At 39.1% G+C, this 19,419-nt stretch overlaps 1 protein-coding gene across 1 annotated transcript in view; it reads left to right on the forward strand.

Annotated features, from left to right (window-relative positions):
• The first annotated feature begins 4,091 nt into the window (after nucleotides 1-4,091).
• TEKT3 (tektin 3) overlaps nucleotides 4,092-19,419 on the forward strand; it is a 38,235-nt gene continuing 22,907 nt past the window's right edge. Inside the window, exons 1-3 of the mRNA XM_059378522.1 lie at nucleotides 4,092-4,205; nucleotides 14,401-15,008; nucleotides 17,513-17,596. Coding sequence (XP_059234505.1) covers nucleotides 14,430-15,008; nucleotides 17,513-17,596 — 663 coding nt within the window. The 5' untranslated portion in view covers nucleotides 4,092-4,205; nucleotides 14,401-14,429. The remainder of the gene's footprint in view (nucleotides 4,206-14,400; nucleotides 15,009-17,512; nucleotides 17,597-19,419) is intronic.

Below are 19,419 nucleotides of genomic sequence, written 5' to 3' on the forward strand. Positions count from 1 at the left end.
GAGAAGAAAAGATTAGTTCTGATGAGCAAAATATGTAATGTTTTGGAGGTAGCATTTCTCCTTAGCATCAAACAATGAGTAGCACGTATATAGGCAAAGATGGGAAGAAGGGAGCTCTGGATTGAGGGGACAGTCTGAGCACATCATCAATGCAGAAAAATTACGGGGTGTTCTTGGAGGCCCACTTGGAGAAGGGGAAGCTGGGGCAGAGGTGTGCTCACCTATGTTTGGGGTCGTGGAGGGCAGAGGGAGGGTTGGAGAGCTCCCCCATATTCCTTCTTTCCCAACTTGGTGCTGTTTTAGGGCAGGAACCTTGTGTTATTTGTTCCCTGCTATTCAGTGCCTGGCACATGGTAGCAGGCACTTACTAAGTAATGGTTGAATGAATGAAGGAGAGATTTCTAGCCTCTGCTTTTATCACAGCCGGAAATGGGGAAGCAGAGGGACAAAGAGGCATCAATGTTTTACTTTAAACATTGGGTCCCTGTTTCACATAAAGAGATTTTGCTGAAGATTATGGAACATAATTTGGACAGGCAAGGTGTTTGTCAATTCCAAGAATGTCACCCTGGAAGGTGGTAGCAACAGGCTGTCCTGCACAGAGCATGTCAAACCAGGCTGGGACACTGGGTCAGAGATGTAGACATGGGAGCTAACAACACAGATACAGAATTTGACTCCTTGGACTCTGCACAAGAAAAATCTATGCAGAGGTCATGATCATATCCCAGTTATTAGGGACTTGACAGCGTAAGGAAGAGAGGTAGAGGTCAATGACTTGATGATGCAGGAAAGCTTCATGCCTTAATTCAGTAACAACAATGGTTGGAGTATGTGGGGAGATGGAGGGGAAGTTCTCTAAGGAGTAAGAGAAGTGAAAGATGCTGGAGAGTTAAAGGAAATATTTGAGTTATCTGAATGGCAGGATGCAATGTGGTTCTGAGTGAGCATTAATGGGAAAATCCCCTTTGTCTAAGGATGAAGACATAAGTGAGAGAAGAGATGGGAGGTAGTTAGGTGTGGAGGAGAGACATGATAGTGAGGCATGGAGGGGGAGAAGGGGTGGTCAGGTGTGGAGGGGGGATGGGATGGTCAGGTATGAAGGGGGAAACAAGGTAGTCAGCTACAGAGGATGATGACTTGGTCTTCATATAGCTGGAGGCTAAGTGTTCCACTCACCATGAGTCTTGGGCATTTAGGGTTGAAATGGGAGTCTTAGAAGGGTTGGTCCTTTGTGAACTTAGAAGATGCTAGAGCTCAGCAAGGAGATTTCTGGGGAGTATCATCAAAGCTTAGACTTGGATGCTGAAAGGTTAGGCTTAGAATGTGAATGGCATTGCTGTGTTGTGAGCAGCACACTTCTAGTCTGGGAGGAGGCATGGAGGAAGCAGGCTGTGTGCATGAGTCCACCCTGCGAATGGAGCTGGAGGGAGGGGGGTGGGGGCCAAAGATGGTAGGGCTACGCTGGTTTCTCATGAGGAAGACAAAGTGGGAAGGGGCTGACAGCATCCTGAATAAGGACTGATGGAAGCCCCACAGAGATTGGAGCCGGAGGTTTGGTGAAATAGGGCAGGGCAATGAAAATATAGCACATACAAATTATAATGAGAGGCAAACTCTGTTTTGTGGCTTCTTTACTTCCAAACACTTGATGATCTTCTATCCCATCAGTCATCACAGATTTGCTCCTTTATTTAACAAATATAGATCATACCCCTGACTTGCAGCAGATACAGAGATGGAGAGAAACAGACTCGTCCCTGAACTCATGAAGCTACTGACAACTGTGAGGTTGATTAGCAGAGTGCACACTGCTTTGCTATATTCTCTTTATAAAGAGGGACAAATAAGCACCATAGGAGCTCTCCATTGTAAAATAAAGCTGACAGGGGTGGGGGACAACTAACCTCTTCATTCTGTCAAAGACTTGATGATCATGTAAAAAATTTAAGGGGACGGCATCTGGATTATTTTTTTAAATCATGAAATTCTTTCTGTGGAGACCAGAGCTGACCAATGTAACCAGAAATTTTGATCAGAAGGTTTTTAAAATTTCACTGGCTCTATGGGTCATTCGAAGGACCAAATTGTGCTATAATTTCATCTATTTATTTGTAGATAGGACATTGAATGAATTTGATATTCAGTAAGCAGTGATATTGGGCATTTTGACATGTGCCAAGCACAAAGACACACAAGTATGTCATCTCTAACAGGCAGTTAAATTTGTTCTAGGACTGTTGAAGACCTTTTGGCTGGTAGCATTTTCAGGTAGGGCTCCCTCCCACCCCAGTCAAAGCATAGCTGACATACAGTGTTATGTTAGTTTTAGGTGTATAACATGGCAAATGGACAATTCTATATATTATGCAATGCTCACCATGTGAAGCGTAGATACCATCTGTCATCTCTATCAAGTTACTACTATACAAAGCATATATATTGTCTATGCTGTACTTTACACTCCTGTGACTCATTTATTTTGGATCTGGAAGATTGTACCTCTGAATCCCCTTCACATATTTTACCCATTTCCCTACCCCCTCTCCTCTGGTAACCACCAGTCTGTTCTCTGCATTTATGAGTCTGTTTCTGTTTTTGTTGGTTTGGAAATAAGTCAGACGGAGAAAGACAAATGCCATATGATTTCACTTACATGTGAAATCTAAAAACCAAAACAAATGAACCAGTACCATTTTAGACCCATGGTAGCATTTACCAAGTCTACAGCCTACTGCCCCATCCAGAATTCTGAGAATTAATACAAAATATACACTGTGCTTGAGAAGAAGGAATTTTAAAAAAGGTATCTGAAGGTAAAATGTTTGCGAGGCCAGAAATAGAGAGTTGCTGGTAAGGAGCATAGGCGAACAGAAGGACTGGGTTGGGGAGCCCTGGTGCCCTGGTGGGGTCTGTGAGCCTAAACTTGGCCTGTGTAGTCCTGTGGCCAGGCTAAAGAGCAGCTTCTGATCATCGGATATTGTCTGCGGTTTTCCAGCGTGGGGAAAATATTCTGGGCTTGTCTCCATTGCTGAGGTGCCATGTTGCTTAAAATAAACTCTTGTGGTGGCACCCCATCCCTGCTTTTCTAGTTCAGGTTCCTATGAGTTAAGTTAATGTGAGTTAGCCTCTAATAAACTTGGAAAGGAGACGGAAACACTTTTCTGCATTGACAAAGCTGAGGTCCCTAACCTTTAGTCACATCACAAAGGTCTACTAGGGGCCAATCTGATGGTGCTTTATCCTGCTATCACCCTTTGGTGGAGTGTCACACAGGGGTTCCCAGACCACCCAAGACTGATCAACTGAGGGCTGTATTTTCTTTAGCGCTAAGAGTAACTCCATGGTCTCCCTGTTCACCCATTAAGACTGTTGTCTTGTGGAAAGAGTACCTTGAAGCCAGACAGATCTAAATTTTAGTAGTGGTTCTGCCACTTTCTGTTTGGGTGACCTTGCCTATGCCAGTTAACTTCTCCAAACTTGCATTTTTTCCCGTGTAAATCATAAATTCCTACCACACGGTTGTGAGGAAATTGCAAGGGTGAACAGTGATGTGTGGGAGACAGGTGACCCAGTCCCCGGATGAACTAGTGGAGGCCTCTGTTTACGGAAATATTTGCCAAAGAGAGAGAGTGAGGGAAACCCCAAATCTTTTCTTTAGAGTGAGGAAGGAGGGGAGGGTCACTAGACAATGCCACCATGGGAGAAGTCCAGCTGGGCAGAAGACAGGTGTAGATGTGGAGGCTTGCCTGCTGTCCTGCACCTAGAATGGGCCACCAAGCCCTCTGCCACTGATGTTCCCATTCAGGTGCCGCAGGAGAGGCGGGGTATCACCGTGGCCCCTCCCTTGGGTTGCACTCCCCCCCCCGCCCCACCCCCCCTCCGACCCAGCCCCCCCTCCGCGATCAAGCAGGTCTCCCCCGCAGCCGTGGTTACTAGACGCGAGAGCGTCCATGGCAACCGCCCGCCGCTGGGTTTCCCTTCGTTCCTCCCACTCCCGCCTCCCGCCTCCCACCGGCCAATGGGCTCCCGGCGAGCCGGCAGGGGGGGGCGTTGAGTGGTCCACGGGCGCTGACGTCACAGGTGGGGAAGGCGGGGCCAGGACCGGAGGGTCGGGGTCCCAGCCACCAAGGGCGGTAGGAGGGGGACTGCCACCCTTTCCGCTCACCGCCCCTTCCCCGCCCCTCGCCCGCAGCCGCTGACAGGTGAGTGGTCTGGTCGGCTCCTGCCTGCCGCTGAGACGACCCCTGCAGCGTCCCCTTCCCCAGTGAAGCCCCAACGTCTGACCTCAGAATTCGGGGTGAAGTTGTGGTAACCCTGGAATTCCTCTCCCCAGTCTGCACTTCCCTGCCCCCACCCTTCAAAATAGGGACCGCACAGACCCACGGGCACCTGCTACCCACCGTCCCCCTCCCCCCCGCCCCATGCCTGATGCTTGTGGTCAAGGACTGAGAAGTTATTTCCAAACGCGGAACCAGCAAAGGGACGTCGGACCCCCGACCCTGTGCTCACTCGTGCAATTTCTCATATCGGTGAGCGATGCTGTGCTTTGCCAGCACAGCGCTGGGTCCGGCCTCCTCCGCTAGGTTTTCAAGGGCCGCCCAGGGGAGGGCGGTCCCACCGCCTGGCTGTTCCCGGGGATTCCTGAGATTCTGATCAGGGCAGGTGCTCCCTCTTGGCCTGAGGCCAGTTCTCTTCTGCTCTGACCCTGAAGCTCTTAACTTGTGTTTGGACCTTTTAGACCAAACCCCTTTATGTTTCCTCCCTGGATGCTTATGATGGTGTAGATAAATATTTCAGAAACGCATAATATTACTTGTTTGGCCACCGTGAAAACAAGCGAGCAAATTGTTGCACTAATAGACAAAGTGTTCCGAGGGTTCTGATAAAATATTCTACTCTTTTTTTTTTAAATTAAGATTTTATTTTCTTATTTGACAGAGATTACAAGTAGGCAGAGAGGCAGGCAGAGAGAGAGAGAGAGGGAAGCAGGCTCCCCGTTTAGCAGAGAGCCTGATGTGGGGCTCGATCCCAGGACTCTGAGATCATGACCTGAGCCAAGGCAGAGAGGCTTAACCCACTGAGCCACCCAGGCCCCCCGTCCCATTCTTTTCTTTTTAAAGTGAAATATTTTCCGCAATAAGTAGAGTGTTCAAGCATCCATGCTTCACTTAAATAAACAAGCTAACAACTTTACAGTCGTGGATGAGACCTCCCTCCTATGTATCCCTTGGGAATCCCATTCCCCTTCTTTCCCAGCAATACCCACCTACCAGAACTGGCTGTTTACTTACATTCCGTATATTCATAGACCGTTTCTACTTACGTATTTGTTCAAAAACGAATATACAGTGTTGTTTTCAAAGTTTATATAATGGGGTTGTGCTCTAGGTCATTCATTTTAACTGCTGTGTGATAATGATTGTATGAACTTAACACAAATGATGTATGCCTGCTCCTTTTGAAAGAGTTTTAGACTGTTTCCTTTTAAAAACCGTTAGAAGCATTCTTGTACATTCTTCTACATTCTTTGATACATACTTGAGTTTCTCTAGGTATATCAAAAGGTTGCATTGCTGAGACATAGGGAATGTGCTTTTTCAGCTTTTTTTTGTTAGATGCTGCCACATAGATCTTTTTTTTTTTTAAAGATTTTATTTATTTATTTGATAGAGAGAAATCACAAGTAGATGGAGAGGCAGACAGAGAGAGAGAGGGGAAGCAGGCTCCCTGCTGAGCAGAGAGCCCGATGCGGGACTCGACCCCAGGACCCTGGGATCATGACCTGAGCCTAAGGCAGTGGCTTAACCCACTGAGCCACCCAGGTGCCCCCATAGATCTTCAATGTATGTTAATTTATATTGCCAGTCTCAGTGAGGGTTCTATATTATACATTTTTTTTTTGAAAGAAGGAATTAACTTAATGACCCAAAATATAAGATGTTGCCATGCTATTGTCTTCTAATCAGACTTTCTGAATGACTTCTAAGATGGCTGGCTGGAGCTTCTTATTTATTTATTTACTTATTTATTCATATTTAATATATGCATAAGGATAAATTGCTTAAATGTTAAGATCTGATATAATTTTTTAAAAATCATCTGCTTGTTAATGTACTGGGGGGCAGTGTTTGATTTTTGCCCCAGTTTGGAACTATGAGTAATTTGGTGGATATAACCAAAGGAGCTAAGGGGGTTTGTATGTGATCATTTAAGCCTATCCTGGTCACTTATCTGAGGCAGAATGTGGAGAAATTAATGGAAATTTGTTCCTGTCATGTCTTCTGCACAAAATGATCCACAGGTTTTATACCTTAAAATATTTATGATTTTAAAGCCTTGGCTAAATATGCTAATAAAATATGTTTATCCTACTTGAGGTCATCTTCTGGTTTATAAGTAAGGCTTCTCAGTACCTACAGTCTTTGTGTTATTGATTATATTTTTAGCATGTTAATATTTATAGAAGACAATTATAGCATTTTTTTTCCAGTAGGTAAGTAACTATTGACTCCACATTAAATAAATACACTGTACTTGACTTCATTTCTTAAAATGTTTTTTGGTTCATGCCGAAAGTATAATAGAAAAACAATTGCATAATTTAGGGTATGAATTTTTCCACAGCTATTTTCAGTCATTTTTCCAAAGAATTTGTTCAGTTTGCTTGCAAATAGGAGACATTTATAGCATCAGTTAATGATCTTAGTATGTGCTTCCTGAGCCCTGTTAAGATGTGACTGAGTTAGAATTTAGAGAATGATTTAAATGTTGTAAAAGTCACATCATCAAAGTAAGCCATAGGTTTTTAAAAAAACTCCTCCTTAAAACTTTGGTAGAATTCGTGAACAGACCCATTTAGGCCTGAAGTTTTCTTTGAGGGAAGATTTTAAACTAGAGACTTAGCTCCTTTAAGTACTACAGGGCTACTCAAGTCATCAGTTTCTTCTTTAGTAAATTTTGGGTGTTTGTCTTTTTTAAAGAATTTTGTATATTTCATCTCTGTTGTCAAATTTCTTGGTGTAAAGTTGTTAGTAACATTGTTTTTATTAGCTGTTTAATGTTTGCCGGGGGTCTGTGTCAATATCTCTTTTTCTTTCCTGATATTAGTAAGATATCTCCTCTCTTTTTATCTTGATCAGTCTGGTGAGAGGTCTATCAGTTTTATTGTTAGAGTCTCACTGCTTCCCCTCCCCCCATTTGTCCATTTTCTATTTCATTGACTTTCCTCTTTTTATTATTTATTTCCTTCTACTTTGCCCTTACTTTGCTCTCCCCCCACCCCCAATGCCCCACACCTTGCCATCAAGAATAAAGTGGAGATCATTGATTTTATTTTATTAAAAAAAATTTTTAAATATTTTATTTATTTATTTGAGAGAGAGAGAGCAGAATGACACAGAGAGGATGAGCAGGGTTGGAAGGGCAGAGAAAGATGGAAAATCAGGCTCCTTGCTGAGCAAGGATGTGGGACTTGATCCCAGGATCCTGGGGTGATGACCTTAGCTGAAGGCAGATGCTTAACCAACTGAGCCTCCCAGGTGTCCCAAGATCATTGATTTTAGCTAATTTTCTAGTGTAAGCATCGAAAGCTATACACTTCTGCCTAAACACTATTTTAGCTGCATCTTACAATTTTGATATGCTCTGTTTTTATTCTCATTCGGTTCCAAATGTTTTCTAATTTTTCTTCATTGACTTAGAGGATATTTAGAAGTATGTTGTTTAGAGGTGCATGGGTGGCTCAGTCAGTTGAGCATTCTGCTCCTTTTTTTTTCTTTTAAGATTTTACTTATTTATTTGACAGCGAGCGAGAGAGAACACAAACTGGTAGAGTGAGAGAGGGAGAAACAGGCTTCCCATTGAGCAGGGAGCCCGATGTGGGGCTCCATCCCAGGACCCTGAGATCATGACCTGAGCTGAAGGCAGATGCTTAACCACTGAGCCACCCAGGCACCCCTAGCATTCTACTCCTGATGTTGGCTCAGATTTTGATCTCAGGATAATGGGTTCAAGCCCCACATTGGGCTCCATGCTGGGTGTGGAGCTACTTAGAAAAAAGTGTGCTGTTTAATTTCTTGCTATTTGAGAATTTTCCAAATATCTTTCTATTTTTGATTTCTAATTTAGTTTGATATAGTCAGTGAACATATTCTGTATCATTTCAGTATTTTATGTTTATTGAGAACTTGTTTAAGGGTCAGTATATGGTTTACCTTGTTAAACATTCTCTGTGTAGTTGGAAATTGTATGCAATTGCTGTTTAAAAATATTTTTCTTTCAGTTTTATTGAGATAAATTAACATGTAACGTGTATGAGTTTAAGATGTACAGCATAATATCTTACATATATTGTGAAATGGCTACCGCAATAAGTTTAGTTAACATCTGTCATCTCATATAGATACAAAAGAATCTGCTGTTTTGAGTGGTGTGTAGATATAGATTAGGTCCAGTTAGTCATGTTATTCAAATAGCCTATTTATTACCAATTTTGTATTTGTTCTAACAATTACTGACAGAGGTGTGTTGAAATATCTGCTATAGCTGTGGGTCTGTTTCTCATTTTAGTTCTGCCAGTTTTTGCTTTATGTGTTTAATATTCTATTGGTGGTTACCTAGACATTGAATATCATTAAAGCTCCTTGATTAATCCTTTTATCCCTATTTCCCTCTTTATTTGTGATGGTATTTATTGTCCTGAAATCTGTTTGGTTTGTTATTAATATAGCCACTTCAATATTCTTTTGATTTGTATTTACATGGTGTGCCTTTTCCATTCTTTTAGTTTTAACTTATCTATGTTTTACATTCAAAATGGATTTTTTGAGATGGCATATCGTTCAATATTGCTTTTTAAGAACCAGCTTAAAAATCTGTGCCTTGGGGGCGCCTGGGTGGCTCAGTGGGTTAAGCCTCTGCCTTCAGCTCAGGTCATGATCCCAGGGTCCTGGGATCGAGCCCCGCATTGGGCTCTCTGCTCCGCAGGGAGCCTGCTTCCTCTTCCCTCTCTGCCTGCCTCTCTGCCTACTTGTGGTCTCTCTCTCTGTCAAATAAATAAAATCTTAAAAAAAAAATCTGTTCCTTTGACTGTTTAAACCATTTATTGTAAATATAATTATCAGTGTGATTTAGTTTGTGTCTACCACCTTGCTGCTTGATTTTGTCTTACTTTTGTCTCTTTTCTCTTGGATTATGTGTCTTTGTCGGTCTTCTATTTTCCCCTTCCCCTCTTAGCTGATTAGCTTTAATTCTGTTTTGAATCTGTTTGGTCTCAGGACCCCTTTGTACTCAAACAACCTCATGTTGAGTATCTCAAAGAATTTTATGTGGATTGCATCCCCTGATATTTATTATATTAGAAATTAAAATCAGTTAGAATATCAATTCTTTTAAAAATAAGCATTACAACCCATTATATAGTAACCTAAATATTTTATTAAAAAGCTATGTTTTTGAAACAAAGAATATCTAGTGAGAAGAGTAGCATCATTTTATATATGTGGTAAAGTTCTTTGATTTCTGTCTTAGCAGCTGAGTTATCTGATCTACTGTATTTAGTCTATTGTGATATCAAATATCATGTCACCTCTGGAAAACTCCCTTGTAAATTTGTGAGAGAATCAGAGTGAAAAAGGAAAACAGCATATGAGCATTTCTATCAAAATAATTTTGACCTTGTCACTCCTGAGAAGGTTTAGACTTCCGGGTTCATGGGTTCTGGGTCATATCTTGAAGAACTAATGTTCTACAGTTTACAATATGCATTTTTAAACTTGTTGCAGTATATGTTTAAACAATATTATTCCATTTTAGTTGTGATCCTAGAATAATACATTGCCTTTTCATCTCTCCATCATTTGTGCTATTATGATCATAAAATTTACTTCTATTTTTACTATAAACTCCACAATAATTTTTTATTATTTCACTTACACAACCATCTTTTAAAGAAATTTATAAGTTAGAAAAGAATATTTTTTATATTAGCACACATACCATTTCTAGCACTTTGTTTCTTTGTGTAGATCCAAGTCTCCATCTGGTATAATTTCTTTTTGCCTAAAGAATTTCTTTGAACAATTCCTTTAGTGCTGTTCTGTTGCTGATGAATAATCTTGGCTTTTATTTTTATGAAAAAATTTTATTCCACCTTCATCTTTGAAAAATACTTTCACTGGATATACAATTCTAGGTTACATTTTTCCTCAGCTGTTTAAAGATGGTGTTTGATTGTCTTTTGGCTTGCACAACTTTTTTTTTTTAAGACTTTATTTATTTATTTGACAGAGAGAGAAAGAGAGATCACAGGCAGAGAGGCAGGCAGAGGGGGGAGGGGGAAGCAGGCTTCCTGCTGAACAGAGAGCCCGATGTGGGGTTCGATCCCAGGACCCTGAGACCATAACCTGAGGCAGAGGTAGAGCCTAAATACACTGAACCATGCAGGCGCCCCTGGCTTGCACAGTTTTTGACAAGAATTCTGCACTAATTCTTACCTTTGTTCCTTTCTATGTAATGTGTATTTTTGCTCTGATTTTAAGTTTTTTTCCTTATTGCTGGTTTTCAGCAATTTGATTATGATGATCCTTGAGGTGATGATGGTGATGGTGATGATAGTGGTAGTAGTGTGAGCACACATGTATGCTGGGTGTGTGTTTATCTTCTTGGAGTGTTTGGAGCTTCTTAGACCTAGGGATTTATAATTTTCATCAAATTTGGAAAATATGCAGCCATTATTTCTTCAAATATTTTTGTCTCCCTCCCCTTTCTATATGACTGACACCCCAAATATGTGATGTTAGTTTATTTGATATTGTGCCTATATTACTGAGGATTTTCTCTCTCTCTCTCTTTTTTTTTCAGTTAGAGAAAGTCTGTGCTTTGGTTTAGTTAGATTTAAACTCACTAATCTTTATTCCCCCAGTGTCTACCCTGCATCTAGTAAAATTGTTATAGTATATACTGTATAAGTATATGTTGTATGTTTTATTCCTAAAGTTACATTGATTCTTTTTTAAAGATCTTGTTCTTGTTTTACCTTCATTATGTTCCTGTTTTCCTTTAAATACTTGTACATTGTTTGCTTGTTCTATCAAATCTTTGTTCTATCAAATCATTCCTGTTGCAGTCAACAATTTTTCCTAATTATGTGTCAGAATTTTTTCTGCTACTTGGCATGTCTGGTAATATTGATTGAATGCTGGACATTGTGATATTACATATTTGAATGTCCTGATGTTGTCAGGCAATTAAATTACTTGTGGATTAATTTGATCTCTTTGAGGCCTCTTTTTAAGCTTTGATGGGATGAATCTTTAGTACTTTCACTCTGGAGATAGGTCAGCCTTATCTCTAATGTGTGACTCCTCTGGGGTCTCCATGGGATGCTCTAGGTAATCACCAACAACTTTCCACTCTGACTGGACTGAGTTCAAAATGTCTCTCCATCGACTCTAGATATTGAACCCTGCCATCACTCCACTCTGACTGGTCTGAGTTCAAAATGTCTCTCCATCCACTCTAGAAATAGAACCCTGCCATCATTCTTTGCCAAAGTTCATGTAGTGTCCCTTGATCTACGTGCAGCCTATTGCACAGCAAAGATGCAAGTGGACCCCTATATAGATTTAGGGAGCTATTTTTCTACATAGTCTGCTTTATTCTGGAATCCTGCTTCACAACTTCCAACTGTCCCAGCTTCCTAAAATTCTGATCTTCTCCTCAACTCACAAAGTTGCCAGAATCCATTCAGTTTTCACCTGTTTTTCCCGTAATCTGGAAATTGCCTCCAGCCAGAATGCCAGGACAATCAGACGGCTTGCCTTATTTGTTTCTCTTTTCTCAGAGATCAGATCCTGCTTATTGTCCAAGACAGGTGTTTCATATATTTTGTCCAGTGTTTTAGATGTAAGAGGCTAAGTCTAGTTTTTATTACTCTATCATGGTTGGAGTCAGAAGTCTATTTTGATTTTTTAAGTATTTCTTAGGCCATGATACCCTCGGTTTCCTTGACCAATAATGACCCAAAATATAAGATGTTGCTGTGCTTTTGTCTTCTAATCAGCCTTCCTGAACGACTTATAAGATGGCTGGCTGCAGCTAGAACTTCCATTGTGCAACTATATAGAACATTGTGTCTTATGTAGAATATTGTCTCCATGTGAAACTTATGGCCACACACCAGGAGCTCTACATCTGAGAGATGTATCTGGAGTTTTATGCTTCAGATTCCAGATTTTAAATTATATCCCATCCCTAATTAAAAGATATATCACTGGAAACTTTTGTAAACTATATTGAATTTCTCAATCTGTCTCCTCTGGTTTATGAACTTCTGCGTTTCATAAATCACCACTCATAGTAGATGACTCATGATTTGATAAACATGGGTTTAGATGCTTCAACATAATAGGTGTTGGGTAAACATATGTGGTAACTCTACACTTAGAATTCCTTGATTGAAGGACCAAATGATTCGCTAGCTTTTACTGTCAAGAATTAAGAAAATCCAAGTAAGAGTGGCCCAAAGCCCACTTGAAGTTTCTTGCTGAAAGAAAACTGACAAGATTATTTCCAGATTTGACTGGAGAAGAGGTTAGAACTGAAAGTAGCCATGAAGACCCTAAGGTATCAAGTTGCTTTGAATTTACTTTTTTGAAAAACAGTGTTTAACTTTCAAACTGAGGGGAAGAACTGCAAGTGATTATTAAGGTTTCTTTTTTACCACCATACTCCTAAGCTTGGCCAGTACAAGGTATCTGGGGACTGAGGGAGGGAAGAATTAGGAAGAGGTGGGGAGCTAGGGTTGTGTGGGCCACCACCATGGCGTGGGCAGCTGTCCCACCGCATGTGGAATGAATGTGTTTCAATCTAACCACAGTTCTACAAATAGATTATTTTGTGGCTTGGGGACCAAAGGCCTCAAGACATAGCTATTTAAATAATCATCAAATGATTTTTTTTTTTCTGAAGTGGTTATAGAATTGGATCTGATTTATTTTTCCTTTTCAATAAATGGATCCATAGACATTAGCAACTAAACAGAATGATGTTTACATACTGAAAAGTATGTCATAGGCTGTGACATCTTGACTTTCTGAGCTAATAATAACCAAAAGTTCCAGACAATAGAATACTTTCAACTGGTAAAAAAGATGAAGTGGATCTGTATGTTCTAACAGGGGGAGAGATCATAAATATATATTTTAAAAATGCATGTTCTAAATAATACATATAATATTAAGGTAATTCAATATTTGTATTTAAAAAGCTCTGTTCATACGTATAAATGGTATATAAGTAGCATTTTTAAGATAGCCTTAAAAATGATACATATATTGGTATATAATAGGAAATATCTAGACAGAAACAACTACTAATGAATAGTTGTTCAGTGTTCAAAGGGTTCACCTTTGGGGGGGATGAATATTTATCTTTTATTTTGTATATACTTTTGGCCTAGTAGTTTATTTATCATTATTTTTTAAAGATTTTATTTATTTGACAGAGAGAGAGATCAGGCAGAGAGAGAGAAGGAAGAAAGAGAGGGGGAAGCAGGCTCCCCACTGAGCAGAGAGCCTGATGCGGGGCTCCATCCCAGAACCGTGGGATCATGACTTGAGCCGAAGGCAGAGGCTTAACCCACTGAGCCACCCAGGGGCCTCTGGCCTAGTAGTTTAAAAAGCTCACATTTATTGAACATTTATTTTGAGCCCAGAACTATGATAAGCATTCCAAAAACATAGCATTGTCTTACTTAGCCCTCCTAACTGCCCTAGAGTGTCTATACTGGAGGTGCCTCGAGGTGGCAAGTTGCCAAGAGAAGGGAGCCAAGTATTTGCCTTGAGGTATGTTTGCATACCAAGCACACTATTGTTATACCAGTTTTGTGCTCTTTTGGGATGACTGGGTAGGGGAAATGCTGCCAAGTAACACCTTGCTATTACTACCTCTCATAATCAGAGAAGTAAGTACTACTATATTATTCCCAATTTAGAGATGAGAAAATTGAGGCACAAATAGGTTAAGTAATTTGCCCAATGCCTCACAGCTAGTAAATAACAGAGGCAAGATATGCATCCCTGTTAAAATGCGTACTTTAGGTTCTTAGATTTGTTACAAGATAATTACATAAATTTAAATAATGATTTTTTAAAAATTCAGAAATTCAAGTGGCCAATCTAAAAAAATGTAATTTTTAGTATATTCTGGAAACAGAGATGGGAAAAAATATTTTTGGAACATATTATCACTGGTAAAGGTGGATATCAAATTAGAACAAATACCTAATATGTTAGGGAGTACTGCTACTAAAAGTCAAATGTGGCTTTCATTTGTAAATTTTTACCAAAGATTAATTTATGTGACTGTTTGTTTTTATACACCCCTCCCCCCCAACAGGAGAGATTTACAAATAGTGTTTGAGCATCATGGAGCCTTTAGGTTCTACATTAACGGCAACTTATGCCCACCCTAGACCAACACCAACCAACTTTCTACCAGCCATCAGTACTATGGCATCAAGCTATAGAGACCGCTTCCCCCACTACAATTTAACCCACACCTTGAGCCTTCCTTGGAGACCAAGCACATACTACAAAGTAGCCTCCAACTTGCCGACCTTGGGTCCGTACTGCACCAGATCTCAGAAGGTGTGCGAGAGTACCATGCTTCCCTTTGTTTCCAATAGAACCACTCTCTTCACAAGGTATACTCCTGATGATTGGTATAGGTCCAATTTGACCAATTATCTAGAATCCAACACTTCCCGACATAATTCAGAGAGACTAAGGGTAGATACATCTCGCCTGATTCAAGACAAATATCAGCAAACAAGAAAAACTCAAGCAGACTCCACCCAAAATTTGGGAGAACGAGTCAATGACATAGGATTTTGGAAATCTGAAATCACTCATGAGTTGGATGCAATGATTGGAGAGACAAATGAACTCACTGATGTTAAGAAAAAATTGGAGAGGGCTTTGATGGAGACAGAAGCCCCTCTTCAGGTAAATATAAGACCTTATGATAAAAGATACTGGATATTTATATGATTATAATCCACTGGTTGAATTACTGTGGTTATTATCTGTCGAATTATGTTTCACTTCACCTATAGAAGCCAACCTCCTATCAGTACATCTGTAACTACTTCCAGGAGTTGGAAAAACCATGACCAGCTTTATACATCCTACAGAACAACCATTTAGGTAGAATGAATTCTGAGTGCAAAGCAAAAAAGGTTAAACAGAGAGACACCCTTATAGTGAGAATGGCATCTTTCCATTTCTTTAAAAGGCTCTTGGGCATCGCTGTCCCTGGATTATTGTATATAATATTTGAGGGGAAAAAGTACTAGTCTTTTAATCTTTTAATCTGTGTCATGAAATGCCTCCTGTGTATATGTTATGATATCTTTTTAGAGCGCAGTGAAATGATCAAGGAGACCACCTTAGGAGGTGGGGTGAGTTTGATTGAATAGAGTAATGGGCATGAGGTTAAGCCAGGTGTTGCAGTCATGGAGGTAGCATGTTAGTTTGTTGCTGGCCTCTGGCCACCTCTCACCCCACTGAGTATGTGATGTGTGGGGGGAGCTCCAACCCCACTCTACCCACCACCATTGAAAGAAGACATTCTATAGTTGAAGATGAACAAATTACAGAAATTATTTCAGAAGGTATCTATATATTGATGAGGCAAACACCATTTTTCTTCATGTTTGTATGATATTTCCCATGTGATAAGCATTTGCAGTGGTCTTCATTATGACATCTGTAGCAGAAGAGTTTAGAGAATTAAGCAACTAGAAGTCTAGTGGGTTGAAGAGTTTGTTGAAGATCCCTGTGCATTGTTCCTTCTTATTATGCAACCCCACCCCTTCCCCCCACAAAACACAAGCACGTGTAAGTACACACAACCACCAGAAATTCCAAGAAAGGACTTCTCAAATGATGTCCTTTTATATTAACTCACAATGAGATGTTTTCCAGGATCAGAAACCCTTCCATACTTTCTTCATGCTCTGGCTTATTTTGAGGAATCCTGGGCTGATCTGCACCCCATCTTACCTGCCCCACTTTAGAGTATCCTTAAAATGATAGCCACTTACTCTCCGAATTTCAGGGGGACATCCTGTTTCTTCCTTTTATTACTCCTTTCAGTGAGATGGATCTAATTTGTATTTTTTTCTGCAATTCTTGTCCAAATATTCTTCTGTGTTCAAAATTTTACTATCAGCACAGTGTAGGAAGGTCCTGATTAAAATTAGAATTAGTCAGATAAACAGATACATCTAAAGAGGGAAAATCCAGGTGATCAACTAATATAAGAAAAAAGTGTTAAAATTCCATAATAAAAATGAGAAATCAATGAAATATCCATCTTTGGCCTATCATATTTGCAATGGTGGAAACTGATGACATCTAGAGTGGCCAAAGTGAAGAAGATGCTGGTAAGTTGCTGGTAAGAAGTTGCTGGTAAGATGAGTAGAATCCTACTAGACCTAGGGTTAGTAGGAATTTACAAAAAGCAGTTTAGCAATATACATGAAAATAATCAGAGTTCCCCGTCAACCTATTAATTCATTTTCTTGTAAATGTGAATTTTTACTATTAAAAATATACATTCATTCAAAGATTTTGTTCAATAATATGATGTCCAGATTACATACATACTATTACATTTTATGCTGAAAACATTAACATTATATGGTCATTCCAAGTCATGAAATAGTCTTTGAAAAAAGATTTGTAACTTTTGTATAATGTTCTTTCATAATTGATTGTTAGCGATCCAAGCTGTTTTCCACTTGAGTCATTAGCATACTTTGTCTCAGGGACTATTTTATGACTGGAGCCTACCATTTAATGTCAGTCCTAAAAAAGCACAATATAAAATTGTAAAGGACATTATAACCTCTGTTTTGTTATAAACAACAAACAAAACAGTGATAGGAATATGGCTAAATCATTTTCTACTTTTCTCTGTTTTTTCTTTTTAATGGATAAAGCACATTATTTTTGTAATTAGGAAAATAATAAATGGTACTTAAAAGTAATCACTTGGATTTTTGGCTACACTAATATTTTGGCTTCTTCAAGGATAATAATTTGTTTCTTTCTCACTCTTCTCAGTAGAAAATATTTGAAAATAATATCTAGGCTGTGTTTCAGGATATTATTTCTGTAGCAGAAATTAATGCTAAGTAATTTTCTCAGAAGTTAATTTGTAGGAACTAAGTCAATGCCAAATGCCTGATTTTGTCACCTTTCCAAATTAAAAATTTTTCCCAAACCACTTTGAAGGGTGAACTCTACCTCTTAACTAGCAATTAGGATTTACTTAGTTGTTATGGTGGGTCTCATGCTGGATTTTGGAAAAAAATGGCTTGAAAAGTTGGTAAGTTGGTATTGGGACTATCTATTGACTTGTTTTAGGAACAGATCCTCTGAACTTCTCATCACTGATTTTAGTTACTTTGTATTAGTGTTTTCCATTATTTGTGTATCTGTAGGTAGCCCGAGAATGTCTATTTCATCGAGAGAAGAGAATGGGGATCGATCTGGTTCACGATGAAGTGGAAACTGAATTGTTGACGGTGAGTATGGTCAACAACAAGAAATGTAGTTGCAAACATGTGCTTAATGTGTAGAAACAAACAAATGAAATTTGTGTTAGATGAAGCCATTTATAAGTAAGAAGTTGCATTGTAGTATCAATATGTTTATATTGAGATACAATATAGTATCAAATGTTTAGAGAATTTAAAAAAGATTTTTGGGGGTTATAAAAGTAATAGATGTTCATTGAGAGAATTCAAAAGATACAGACTAGGATAAAGAAAGATAAAAATCACCTGAATTTCGGTTAGACAGAAATCACTGTTAACTTTGGAGAATTTCAGTTTATTCAGAGAATTTCAGAGAATTTCTTTTTATTAATCATACTTAGACACCACCCAGCTTAAAGACACACAAATATGTCTTCAAGATTAGAATTATACTGTATACATAATTTGTGTGGTGCTTTTTTTGATGGATAAATGCTCAATGAGGTTTATTCTTAAATACAGTTGTAGGGAAGGCAGCCCCATTCTTTTTAAAGAGTTAGTTTTTTTAGAGCAGTTTTAGAACTACAACAAAATTGAGAGTAAGGCATAGAGATTTCCCTTATAGCTCCTACTATAAGGGAATATATAACCTCCCCCATTACCAACAGCCCCCACCATTGATGAACCTATCTTGATACATCACTGTCATCAAATCTGGAGTGGGGATTAGTTATTGGTATTAAAAATATTCCCCAGATAATTTTAATGAACAACTGGAGTTCAGAAGCACTATGAAATATTGTTGGTAGGAATTAATAAAGATGTAAATGAATGGACAAATCATGTGTGTGTATTCGAAGGCTTAAATAGTGTTATGGTAGCAGTACTTCTCAACATGGACCACAGATTCAACAGAATCCTTGTCAAACTCTCAGCTGACTGCTTTGTAAAAATTGGCAAGCTGATCCTGAAATTCACGTGGAAATTCAAGGGATTCAGAATAGCCAAACTAATATTGAAAAAGAAGAAATTCAGAGGACCTACACTTCTTAATTTTAAAAACTTACTACAAAGCTATAACACGTGAGACAGTAGTACTGGCAATAAAGATAGGCATGCAGACCAATGGAATAGAATTTGAGAATCCAGAAATAAACCCTCCCTTTTACAATCAATTCATCTTCAACAAGGGTGCTAACATGAGTCAATGGGAAAGAAATGCTTTCATGAACAAACAGTGATGGGACAGTTGGATGTCTGTGTGCAAGAGACTGAAGTTGGACTCCTACGTCACACTGAATATAAAAAATTGAATATAAGTGGATCAAAGACTTAAGTGTAAGAGCTACAATTGTAAAACTCTTAGAAGAAAACATAGGCATAAATATTGGTGACACTGAGGTCAGCAATCATTTCATAAATCTGACACCAAAAACACAAATACAGACAATGTAAGAAAAAAGAGATCAAATGATCATCATCAAAACGGCAAACTTTGATGCTTTAAAGAGCGTCATCAACAAAGTGAAAAGACAGTCCATAGAATAGAAGAAAAATCTTCTCAAATTGTATATCTGATAAGGTTATCTATAATATATAAATAACTCTAAAAATTAAAGATAAAAAACCCCAAATAACCCAACAAAAACTAGGCAAAGGATCTGAACAGAGTTCTCCAAAGTGAATATGCACATGGCCAATAAACACAGTAAAAAATGCTCATTATTAGTTCACCAGGGAGATGCAAATAAAACCACAATGGAATACTACCTCACCCCCACCCCAGGATGTCTATACTCAGAATCACAAATAATAAGAGGTGTTGGTGAGGATATGCTGGTGGAGAGGTAAAATGATATACCTGTTTTGGA

The sequence above is a fragment of the Mustela nigripes genome, chromosome 16 (genome assembly GCF_022355385.1).
Source record: "Mustela nigripes isolate SB6536 chromosome 16, MUSNIG.SB6536, whole genome shotgun sequence".
In the NCBI taxonomy this organism is placed as follows: domain Eukaryota; kingdom Metazoa; phylum Chordata; class Mammalia; order Carnivora; family Mustelidae; genus Mustela; species Mustela nigripes.